General features: G+C 40.5%; 1 protein-coding gene across 2 annotated transcripts in view; it reads right to left on the minus strand.

Annotated features, from left to right (window-relative positions):
• Nucleotides 1-172: 172 nt before the first annotated feature.
• Nucleotides 173-12844, minus strand: part of Tek (TEK receptor tyrosine kinase) — a 116791-nt gene continuing 104119 nt past the window's right edge. For both annotated transcript variants that reach the window (XM_021160929.3, XM_021160928.3), the window contains exons 19-23: nucleotides 10768-10838; nucleotides 9787-9827; nucleotides 8911-9007; nucleotides 1949-2048; nucleotides 173-1176 (exon numbers count right to left, since the gene is read on the minus strand). In XM_021160929.3, the coding sequence (XP_021016588.1) occupies nucleotides 1102-1176; nucleotides 1949-2048; nucleotides 8911-9007; nucleotides 9787-9827; nucleotides 10768-10838 (384 nt within the window). In that variant the 3' untranslated portion in view covers nucleotides 173-1101. The remainder of the gene's footprint in view (nucleotides 1177-1948; nucleotides 2049-8910; nucleotides 9008-9786; nucleotides 9828-10767; nucleotides 10839-12844) is intronic.

The raw sequence follows: 12844 nt of genomic DNA on the forward strand, positions 1-12844 counted from the left end.
TCCCCAAGTGGGACAGTCTCTGGGTGGCCTTTACTTCAGTTCTGCTCCACACTTTGTCTGCGTATTTGCTCCTGTGAGTATTTTGTTCTCCTTCTAAGGAGGACTGAAGCCCCCACACTTTGGACATCTTAAAAGTACATTTCCAAATATATTTTTATGAGACACAATCCTGGAGAGAGTGTGGGTAGACATTTATTCACCTACAAGAGGAACCATTGCAACAGGTGGCTACCACATCAACAGTAAATTCACAAGTGATCAAAACTATAAAATTTTACAATACATGTGTGATACATGTGGGAATATGACAGTATGTGATACATGTGGGGATGGTAACTCCATGTCAGAAATGTCACACATCACTCCTAAATTCCTAGTTTTACTTCTTAAAATGTACAACAGATTACTATAGAAAATAAATGTAACTCCCGCAGTTTTGTTTTTTGACCGTACTTATATCTCTCCAAAGGTTCTTAGTCTCCTAGCAAAGTTTTTAGATGTTCATAGTTTGGAATGATTTGGGTGCTGTAAAAACACAGGACAATTGTCACATGGCCAAACAAACTGGCCTCTGCAGGTAAGGAGCAGAATTGAGAGACCCTCTCTTCTGCTACTTGGAATGTTCAGCCTCTTGTGTAGTAACCCACATTTAATATAATCCATACGTTTCCCTCGCTTTTCTTCCTGTGCTGTCAAGGGAATGCTTATTTTAACAAACAGTATCTTATGTGTACACTTTTATAGCATTCAGTTGTAAAGGAAAAATATCAAACACATCTAGGACAATAACAAGTTATGCATTACAGTATTTGTACTCATACCTTCCTGTGCAATCTATGTTTTTAGAAAAATATATTATATGAAACCACGAACAGGCCTTCTGATCTTAGCACATTCTTACTCCGAGCAGTATATACAGTCACATTAGAGTCAGAACACACTGCAGATCTGCATGAGCTGTATGAGGAGGGTCCCAAACACAGCACAATATATACACTTCTATATCACATCTCATGGCAGTGGGTTGCTTGCTTGGTACAGGTGTCAAGGTGCTCTCACGCCAGTGAGGAGAAATGGCCATTGTACACGAAGAGTTCTGCTCTAGGCTGCTTCTTCCGCAGAGCAGTCAATTCCTGCATAGGTAAACTTCTCATACAGTGTGGTGTTCACGTATGTCTGAAATGAGAAAGGATTAGAATACACCACATTGCTTCTGTCTCTTCCAGGAGCAGCTAGGTTAATGTCCTGGCTTCCTTATCTCTCACAGCTGGGGGGACACCTTTTGTTCTCATTCCCTCTGTATGTATGTGACAGTGATTTTGGTGTTGTTTACTTCTGAGTTGCATCCATTGACTTCTAAGTAAAATTCCCTACTCCCCCCAGCTTTAGTTTCTGACCTCCTTTGGTATCTCATTGACCGTTCCTAAAAAGGTCCACTCCTTTTTAGGAAAGTGTAGACTCCTCCCCTGGCCACACTTCTTCTTCATCTTTCCCTATATGGGTAATCTTGCTAACCTAGCTTTATTTGCCTATTGGCCCCTAAATTGATACAGGCAGCCACTTTTTTAAATGTTTCAATAGACTTTCTTACCCTCCAAATAGTAAACTATAGGCCAGACTTTGTTGTCTGTGTATTCTTGGCCAAGTCACTTAACCTCTTTGTTTCTTCATCTAAATTTAAAGATACAGGCCACATGGATAAGATTACTTCCAACTCTACGAGATAACTTGAAGGTTGTATTTTATTATATATATGAGTGACTATATCTTACATAGAAATCTTATTTCCTCCTAACTTCTCAAAGTTGGGGAGCATGTCTATTATGTGCCTGTAATAACTAAAGCTATTTTAAAGTAGCTTGTTGAGTTGTATCAATGACATTTTAGTGATCACATTGAGCACATCAGAAATTTCCAGGAAAGAGGACCTGTATTAAATTGTGCTCACCTTTCGTTCTTCCAGCATCCTGTTTAAGGACACCAATATCTGGGCAAATGATGGTCTCTCATAAGGCTTCTCCCTCCAGCACTGTCTCATTAGATCATACCTTTGAACATAAAGAGTGCAGGGATTAACTCTGAGTGGGCTTTAGGCCTGGGTATGCCAATGGAATGAAGCATGAGGTAGAAGAAAAACAAAATTAGTCACTGAAGAATGTGACATTGTCAGGCATAAAATAAAACTACCTAGAAAGTTTCCAAAGTGCCTTCTTCTCCTCATCTAAACACACACCCCCTTTCTTCATTTGTAGGTCCAGTGCAGACTTGTTGCCATTCTTTTAGAACTTTGATCTCAGCTATTGTAGCCATGCAGAATGAACTGAGTTCCCTGTCTACAGCAGTGTTTCTTTTGGAATATTACCTCTCTAAAACATTAGTTCCCCTTATGGAATGCCCATATGTGTACTTCATAGAGGCAGGACTTTTAAAGAAGTCCTGTCACTAAAAACAAATGGCATCTTGACCACGTTCAATGGACCAATTATTGACAAACATTCTAAGAACTATGAAACAGCTCACAGACACCAATTCTGTTGGATCTTTGATCTTGGACTTCCCAGATTTCAGAACACACACACACACACATACACACACACACACACACACACACACACACACACACACACATATATATATGTATATATACACACATATATACATATATAAACACATATATACCCATATATAATTGAACATGCATATATAATTACGATTATATAATTAATATTATATAATATAGTTAAATATAATTATATATGATATGCATATTTAATTATAAATGAATACATGAATTAATTCTTTTGAGAATTAATTCATTAAGGGTAGCTCTACCCTTAATACTGGGGTTTTATTAAGACTGAGCCTGTGCTGGTCTTATATATACTGCCCTAACTGCTATGAGTTCATATGTGTAATATCCCTGTTGTTTCCAAAAATACTGTTTCCTTATAGTCATCCAGTGCCTCTGGTTCTTAGAATAATTTGCCCCCTTTTCCATAATAACCTCTAAAGACTTAGGAGGACAGCAGATGATAACAATACCTCATTTAGGGCTGAGCACTCCATAGTCTCAATCTTTGCACCTTGACCAGTTTGTGGGTCTCTGTGTTAATTGCCATCTACTGAGGGAAAACAGGAAAGTTCTCTAATGATATTTGAGAGATACACTAATCTTCTAACAATGAGTCGTTGGGACTTGGTTTAATAGTATGTCCCTTTAGCAGAGTAATAGTAAGTTCTCTTAGGTCCTATAAGCTGTCTACCTACAGGTCCAAATAATGGTTTTGAAAAATGGGTTCCATCTTATGGAGTGGGCCTAGAATCTAAGCATAAAGGAGTTGGTAACTGCCATGACCTTTGTACCACTTATTGCACTTGTAGACATGTCTTGCACATTAATTGTTACTGTAGCTTGCAGGGCCCATGGCTGGGCAAGATTGGTGATTGCTTTTCTTCTCTGGCAGTGTACATAGCATATTTTATCACTATGAAAGCTAGCCAGTAGTGATAAAGCTTCCAGGTCAATCTCAGCTTGATGTCTCCATGTTCTATGACTGAAACATCTGATCTCTTCAGCAACAGTGTCTTACCATCAAGTCCTGAAGAGTAACCAAGTACAATGGCTATATCCTGTATTGTTTGGAGGGACTATGGGACCGCACTGGCAAACTACTCTAAAGGAGGTAACTCATTCCTAGCATTGGGCTTTTTATTTGTTAGCCTGTAATGTCTAATAGGAGAATGGTCATACCATTTTAGGGTAACTCTATTTAAACTCTCTCTTTGTATATATGTGCATGCTTAAATTTTAGGAAGCTTCTACACTGGCAGTTTGTCATATAGCTTCTTCAGAAGGTCTTGAACATTGTTTCCCTCCCTGTATTCCCTCCTTTACCCTGCCTTCTATCTTTCACCCCATCTAACTTTCCAATTCCATTACTTCTCTCTTCCCTTTATATCTCTGTATCCTGTTTTCCTTCTCTTGAAAGACTCCCCATGTTTTATCTTCCCTCCCTTGAAGACTCAACCTCCCCCATACCAAATGTGGTATAGCTGAATCATGTGGTGGATCAATGCTTTGCTCTTTTAGGAACCTTCTTCTGTAGTGAGTGGCTTCACCACTTTGTCTTCCCATCAGCAGTGAATTAGTGTCCTTCTTTCACCACATCCACATTGGCATTAGTCATCATTTGGCTTAGATCACATTATGACTCTATGGCAGGGTGAACTCTCATAGAGGTATTTCTTTGCATCTTCCTAATATCTAAGGATGTTGAACATTAAAAAAAATTATTTCTCAGTCATTTGTGTTTCATCTCTTAAGAATGCTCTGTTTAGTTCCATGCCTCAAATTTTAATTGTTTTGTTTGTTTGTTTTTTGTATTCTTGATATTTCTTTAGATCTTCTAGATGCTAACCCTCTGTCAGATATGTAGCTGGTTAGGATTTTTCCAATTCTTTAGGCTGGCTCTTCACTCAAAGCTGGTGTCCTTTTCTGTACAGGAGGATTTTAGCTCTATGACATCCCAGTTATCAGTTGTTCATCTTACTGCTTGCACTCCTGGGCTCCTGCTCAGAAAGCCCTTTCCTGTACCTATAAATTCAAATGTATTTCCTACTTTTCTTCTGTCAGGTCTTCTGTTGAAGTTGCTTAATTCATTTTGAGTTGAATTTTATGCAGGATCAAAGATAAGGATGCAGTTTTATCCTTCTACATAGAACTTCCCAGTTTGCCAGCATCATTTGAAGAGGCTTTCTCTTCTCTACAGTATATTGCTAGCCTTTATCAAAAATAAGACAGACGTGGGTTTGTATGAGCATTCTGAAATCTACTGTATTGATCAGTTTGTCTATTTTTATGCCAGTAACATGTTGTTTTTAATTTCAGTACAACTTGAAATCTGGAATGGTGATATGTCTAGCATTTTTAAAAAATTTTATTAGATATTTTCTTTATATACATTTCAAATGCTATCCTGAAAGTTCCCTATACCCTCTCCCCACCCTGCTCCCCTACCCACCCACTCCTGCTCCTTGGCCCTGGCATTCCCCTGTACTGGGACATATAAAGTTTGCAATACCAAGGGGCCTCTCTTCCCAGTGACGGCTGACTAGGCCATCTTCTGCTATATATGCAGCTAGAGACACAAGCTCTGGGGGTACTGGTTAGTTCATATTGCTGTTCCACCTATAGGGTTTCAGACCCCTTCAGCTCCTTGGGTGCTCTCTCTAGCTTCTCTATTGGGGGCCCTGTGTTCCATCTTATAGATGACTGTGAGCATCCACTTCTGTATTTGCCAGGCACTGGCATAGCCTCATATGAGACAACTATACCAGGGTCCCTTCATATATGCAATAGTGTCTGGGTTTGGTGGCTGATTATGGGATGGATCCCTGGGTGGGTAGTCTCTGGATAGTCTATCCTTTTGTCTTAGCTCCAAACTTTGTCTCTGTAACTCCTTTTAGGGGTATTTTGTTCCCTATTCTAAGAAGGAATGAAGTATCCACCCATTGGTCTTCCCTCTTCTTGATTTTCTTGTGTTTTGCAAATTGTATCTTGGGTGTTCTATGTTTCTGGGCTAATATCCACTTATCAATGAGTGCATATCTAATGACTTCTTTTGTGATTGGGTTACCTCACTAAGGATGAAATCCTCCAGATACATCCATTTGTCCAAGAATTTCATAAATTCATTGTTTTTAATAGCTGAGTAGTACTCCATTGTGTAAATGCACCACAGTTTCTGTATCCATTCCTCTGTTGAGGGGCATCTGGGTTGTTTCCAGCTTCTGGCTATTATAAATAAGGCTGCTATGAACATAGCGGAGCATGTGTTCTTATTACCATTTGGAACATCTTCTGGGTATATGACCAGGAGAGGTATTGCTGGATCTTCCGGTAGTATTATGTCCAATTTTCTGAGGAACCGCCAGACTGACTTGCAAAGGCCATGGAGGAGTGTAACTTTCTTATGGAACCAGTGACTACCAGTCTAGGAATGACACCACTCGCAATGGTCTAAGCCCTCCCCCATCAATAACTAATTAAGAAATGCTCCATAGATTTGCCTACAGCCTAACGTTATAGAGGCATTTTAATAATTTAGGTTCCCTTCTCAGATGACTGATTGCCTTCTTTATGTCCTGTAGATTTTTGTATGTTGTGTTTTCATTTTCATTCAATTCTAAATTTTCAAAAATTTTCCATTTTGATTTCTTCCTTGACGCAATTACCACTAAAAATTGTATTGTTTAATTTGCATATCTCTGTTGCTTCTATTGCTGTTGCTATCCAGCTTTATTCTATTGTGACCAGATAGAATACAGGATGTGATTTTAGTTTTCCTGTATTTAGTGAGACTAGCTTTGTGTCCTAACATGTGGTAGATTTTCCAGAAAGTGTCATGGGCTGCTGAGAAGAATGTGTATTCTTTAGTGTTTTAGTGGAATGTTCTGTAGGTATCTATCGGGTCCATTTGACTTATGATATCTTATTTTCAGAATTTCTGAAGATAGATCTTAGATCTGAAAATCTGTCTATTGATAACAATGGGGTATTAAAATAACCCACTGTCATTGTGTTGTGGTTAATCAGTAGTCTTAAGATCTGACAGTATTTCTTTTATGAAATTAGGTGCCTCTGTGTTTGGTGTGTGTATGTTTAGGACATATCCTTTTGTAGGTTTTTCTTTAATGCAGTAGTTCTCAACCTGTGAGTCATGACCCTTTTGGGGGGATGGAACAGCCCTTTCACAGGGATTACCTAAGATTATCAGAAAGCACAGATATTTACATATTTATGCCAGTAGTAAAATGACAGTTATGAAACAGCAACATAAATAACTTTATGGGGGTCACTCCATCATGAGGAACTGGACTAAAGGGTCGCAGCATGATAAAGGTTGAGAAACACTGCTTTGGTGAGTGCGAAGTGTTTCACTCAGAACTATTTTGGTTTAAAGAATATGTTGTTGTATTAGAATAAGAACTGTTTTTTTTTTTAGATTTGCTTGAAATGCTCTTTCATCCTTTTACTCTATGGGGTATTTATTGTTAATGGTGAGATTTGTTTCTTGAAAACAGCGAAATGATGGATTCTACTTTCTCCTCTTTTTGGTTTGAGTCTTTTTCTTTAATATCTGAGCCATCACTTCAGCCCTAGATCCTGTTTTTAAACATAGTCCATTAGTCTGTGTTTTTTTAATTGGGGGAATTGATACTGATAATGTTAATTGTTATTAAACAATGTTTATTAATTTCTGTTATTTTCATGCTTTTCTGGTGTTTTATTATATACCTCTTTTGATTTAACATTTTTTTCAGACCGAAGTATTCCTTTTAATATCCTCTGTAGAGAGAGATTAGTTATAAATTGTTTAAACATTTTTAGCACGTGAAGATTTTCTTTATACTTTAATTTTGACTGGCAGTTTTGCCCACTGTAGTAGTCTCTGTTGGAATCTGTAATCTTTCATAACTTGTAGAATATCTATCCAAGCCCTCCTGGCTTGCATAGTCTTCATGGGAAAAAAAATGGCTGTTATTCTGAAAGGTCTATCTGTCCATGTGGATTGATCTTTCTTTCTTTCTTGCAGTTTTCAATGTTTTTCCTATACATTTAAATGTTTTGACTATTATATGACATGGGGGGGGGGGTTCCTTTTTAGTTCTATTTGGTGTTCTACATGATTTTTGTACCTTGATAGGCATCTCTTTCTTTTCTCTTTTTTCTTTTTGGCTTTTCGAGACAGGGTTTCTCTGTATAGCCTTGGCTGTTCTGGAACTCACTTTGTAGACCAGGCTGGTCTTGAACTCAGAAATCCGCCTGCCTCTGCCTCCCAAGTGCTGGGATTAAAGGCGTGCGCCACCACGCCCGGTGCATCTCTAGACTTTGGGAATTTTCTTTTTTGATTATGTTAAAAACATTTTCTGTGCCTTTGAAGTGGGTCTCTCCGCCACTTTCTTATTCCAATGGTTTAGTCAGTTTGGTCTTTTTACAGTGTTCCATATACCCCATAGGTTCTATTTCTTGGCTGTTTGCTTTGTTTGATTGATTTTTGTTTTTAAATCAAACATGTTTTTGATTGAGTGATTCCATTCCTCCTTGTCAAGACCTGACAGTCTTTCTTCCTCTTGATTGAATCTATGGGCAGGGCTCTCCTCTGAGATTTCATCTGAATAACTGACATTTTTCATTTCAGGATTTATCTCATTTTGGCCTTTCTTCAAAGATTCTTGTTTTATAAAATTCCATTTTTATAGCCTGAATTGTTTTTATTTTTCATTCAACTGTGTTTTTACAGCCTTCACCCCAGAATTTATTCATATCCTCTTGGAGGCCCGTGATCATTTATGTCTGCCCAGGGTGACTATGTTTATGCCTCTTGTACCAGGGGAAATATTAGCATCTCCTTCTTTCTTAGAAATCTGAACAATGACTTGTTTGTTCAACCTATCACCAAACACTCTTGAAATTTTGCCACGTCAGGACTTACACTGGCTAGTTCTGGAATGGAGGCTCCACTGACATTAATTGTTCTTCCTTGTGGAAAATAATTTCAAAAGAAGCAAAACTGTGAACAAGTTGTTGCTTAATGGAGTGATTCTAAAATCTGTACACCAACCTGAATAAAACATCTACTGCATTTTTCACGATCAATTTTGTGTATTTCATACTCTTCCTGTCCTTGTCCTTCCTCGCTCCACCCTTCTCAAGAGCTGTAGCTTAACCACTCTCCTGATGTAAGTAGCAGGCAAAGTTGCTGCTCCTTGCCTACTAGCAAAAAAATCTCCTTTTTCTTCACCTATGTGATATCTTAATGCGGGTGTCCTACTATATCTGCTGATGGCTCCGTGAGAGTCACATGGAGAAAGGGAGAGATGAGATAACCTCCGTGAGGCCTGACTTACACCTCATCATCACAGTTCAGGGGCTTCTCCAGCCTGTAGCCCTGGGGCAGCTTCTCATAGAGCTCCGCGCACGTCATGCCGCAGTACGGGGTGCCTCCTGGAACACAAGGAGTAGGGTCCATGAGTCCCACTGACACAGAAGGCTGTGTTTCCTGCCCCAGTGCTAAGTAGTGAGGAGGGAGAAGACAGAGGACACGTGCCTCCCTCCACAACCTCACTGTGTACTAGGCTGGACTTGCATCACTGATCACACCACGATACTACCACTCCTTGAGTGGAGAGGACGCACCAAGACCTCACTCCTGATAGTGCCTCTCCTTCCTCCCAAGTCTCCTGGGCAGAGCACATCTCATGTACCAATGACATTTCATTTTTCATACTAAAAGTCTGTATTTATGCAATTCCTACTTTATCAACAACAGTTACTGTACAGCGTAACTTAGAAAAGCTATCCACTATTGTAGAAAAACTTCAAAGGAAGGGAAATCCTATACAATACCTCTCATTACTTTTCAATATAGCAACGTGCAATTTTAAAATAGTAATTTATAAGACCACTATCATGTTATACATGAGTGCTTGGTTTGGGGTGTGGGTTTTTGCCTGTGAAGTTAAATGGCCTTTAGGATGGAGCTTTTATTGCTTGTGTGACATCCATTTACAGTTATAAGGGTACCTTGTTACTGCTCTTTGACACTCAGACACAGGCAGAAACTATTTAGAATGAAGCGCACAGCCACAAGGCCTTTAGTGTTAAGTATGCTGCTGCCATTGGAGAAATTAAAGCGTGTCCTGTGGCACTGGGTTATGAGGAGACTCTGGAGGCTCCATGCCCTGTCCCCACTGTTGCACCTGGTGGGGAAATTCAATACTCACCTAAGCTAACAATCTCCCAGAGCAATACACCATAGGACCAGCTGCAGGAGAGATGGCATAAAAAAAGTCATCAGCAAATAGGGTGACCGCTGAGAGTCTGCTCCACAGGCCCCTCCCCCCAACCCTGGTGAGAAACCTTTTATCAAAAGAGGAAATGCTAATCATATGCTTTCTTACGGTAAGACCTGACACACAGCAGTGTGAGTTCTGCTTAGGCTCTTAGGTAAGTAGAGGGCTTTAGGGTTGGGATGGGGGTGGGGTGACTGATCTTTCCAAACCCCTACTGTAGAAGACAATTAATTCCACACCACACAGCTGGGACAGGAGGCCCTTCTCTGCCATTTGATACTTGGATGGTTAGTATAAACTACTAAGACCCCTAAGCATAGTTCTCCAAAAGTGGAGACACCCTGGTGATGCACATGTCTGAAGTGGGGACAGCGTAGTCTCCTCCTCCCTAAATAAGGACTCTGGGACAACTATTCCCTCTCTGCTGGCCTTACTTTCTCCTCCTGCAAGAGTGAGTGTACAAGTGACTGTCACTGCAGGCTGTAAGAAGGCATGGCCTTACCATTATGCCAGCTATTCTAAGCTGCTTCCTCTATGCTAGGTCCAGGGAATAGACTCATGGGGATGCCCCTATACCCTTTCTCTTTTAGAAGTCATGACTTCAGCACCTGAAGTCTGTTATGTGATGGGAGAAGACACCTTCAAACCTGACACTTGGGATTTTACACTGGGAACTTCCATTCTGCAGCTTCGTTTTCTTTGAGTTTATTTCCCCCTTTTATCTGCTGCACACACCTGGCACACCTAGTGACAGTGGCAGGTCCTGACATAAGCAGCTGCTGGGTCCCTGAGAGCAGGCCAGTGGAATTACCTGGACAATACCCCAGGGTATCCCTGCTTCTCTTTAGCAATTCTGCCAAATATATACTTTTCTAAGAAAAAGAAATTCTTAGAGGCAAGGTGTTTACTTACACATCACTGTTAGTTGTATAGACACTATAGTTCAGTGATTCGATTGCCATCCAACGTACTGGGAGCCTTCCCTAAAGAGAACAATGTGAGACATCACTTAGGGAAGATTTTGTGTTTAGAATCACAGACATAGGCACAATAGACTCAGGAAGCCTCAGTTTGTGAATTTCCAACCACGCACATGTTTTCAAATTCAAAGATATGCAGACGCTGTAAGCCTTACCCCAGGGAGTCTGACTTGAGTCTGTCTATGTGAATTTGCACATTTGATAGTTATTCCGCTATTCACCTGATCACCTGGTGCTTGGAATGGCACCCAGAGGTTTTTTAAATAGGGGACAGGCCCAGAAACTGAGAATGTAGCTGTACTGTGAGAAGGGGACAATGGGGACAAGGGCTGAGTTGGAGAGACCACCTTAGAGGTCTGTCACAGGATATTTGATCACACCGTGAACTCCACAATTGTGTTATTTACTGAATGGAAAAAAAAATCTGTTTCTAGTTGTGTTGAGGCCCAGCCTTAGCACACATCTTTATTCCCTCTGGCTGGAATACAGACAAGCCCTTAGTATATACCTTTAATCCCAAACAATAAGCTAAAGCTGGTTTGTAGAAAGAAGCACCCATGTTTGAAACTGATATCTAATTGAGGGACAAAGTGATGAAGCAGAAAAAGATTTGCAGAATAAGATATACCCAACTCTCATGAGAATAGAGAGGAAAGAGAAGCTACTTGAGGGAGCAATGCAAAGAGAGAGGGGGAAGAGGGACTGTTGTACAGAGACAGGTTGAACAAGCTAGACAGAGAGAACAAGATAGACACAGGTGAAGAAGGAACAAACCAGAGAACGAGAACAAGTTGGTAGATTAGAACATATTGCCAAAGTTAGTATGAGGCCAAGCAGAGCAATTTAAGAGAGACCCAGAGAAAGAAACTAGATTGACTCAATCAGCTTGGACCGGAGTTTGAGCCAGAACAGCTGAGTTGAACCAGCCAGCTAGAAATCAGAAAGAACAAGAAAGGGTAAGCTTATTTAGCAGTTAGTCTGAAAACATTCTAGACCTAAATTTGTACTGAGCCTGGGAACTTCCAGGACTAGGCCTAGGTGGGCAGACAGAGGCGGTAAACCTAAGAGAAGACAATTACATTAGGCAAATAAAAGATTTCAACAGAAGTGGGCATGTCTGGCCTCCCAAAAGCATTTGATCAATCAGGAAGGAAAATATTTTGCTCATTTAGTGTCATCCTGTGTCCAGGCTGAGTAAAATGAGGTGTAGCATGGATATTGGGACTCTTTGGTCCTATTTCCCTCAAATTCTTTATGATTTGGAGGATTCCTATGCAACTGGGTCGTTATGTGGCTCACCGTTAAAGAGATCTCTTCTTCCTTGGCCCCCTCTTCCCCTCCCAGAGATACCCAAACTTTCAACAGTGCCATCTTAGCCTATAAAATCAGGAAGGCTTTGGAGATCTTCCTCAACCTGCCTTTGCAGGCATTTTAACAGGATGCCCTTCCTAAGACCACCTTCTCCACCCTCAAGTGTGATTCTATGTATGTGGTTCTTTCTCAGTCATCTGTGGAACGGCTGTAAGTCCCAAACAGGGCTCAGGTTCAAAAGGGTCCTCCCATCTACCTACTCACCCCACATTCTCCCTCATACACTTTCCTTCTTTCTATGTCAATCTGGGCCCAAATCCCTCACCTGTTCCTCTAGCTCACTCTTGCATCACAGCCGTAGAATGGAAAGTAGTCACATCAGCTGCTCTCTTCCCCCTCGCCCCCCACAACCCCACAGGCTTCGGCCTTCATACTGCCAAGGTTCCATAAGTGCATTCACACTTTCTGTGTTTGACTTCTTTGGACTTCATCCACTTCCACTCTCCGTGTCACCTTGATTCAGCCATTGTCTGATGATCGTTTCCTCTTCAGTGAGCGCTCTACCTAATAAACCTCACCCTCTAGTGTCCTGTTCTCTATACAGGATGATTGTTTGAGATGATTAATTTACAGATGTGGGACTTTTCTTTAAAATACAATCATTAGCATCCATGACCTAAGATCACAAGTCCTTACCT

The sequence above is a fragment of the Mus caroli genome, unplaced genomic scaffold (genome assembly GCF_978045245.1).
Source record: "Mus caroli unplaced genomic scaffold, Mus_caroli_1 scaffold_6, whole genome shotgun sequence".
NCBI lineage: Eukaryota > Metazoa > Chordata > Mammalia > Rodentia > Muridae > Mus > Mus caroli.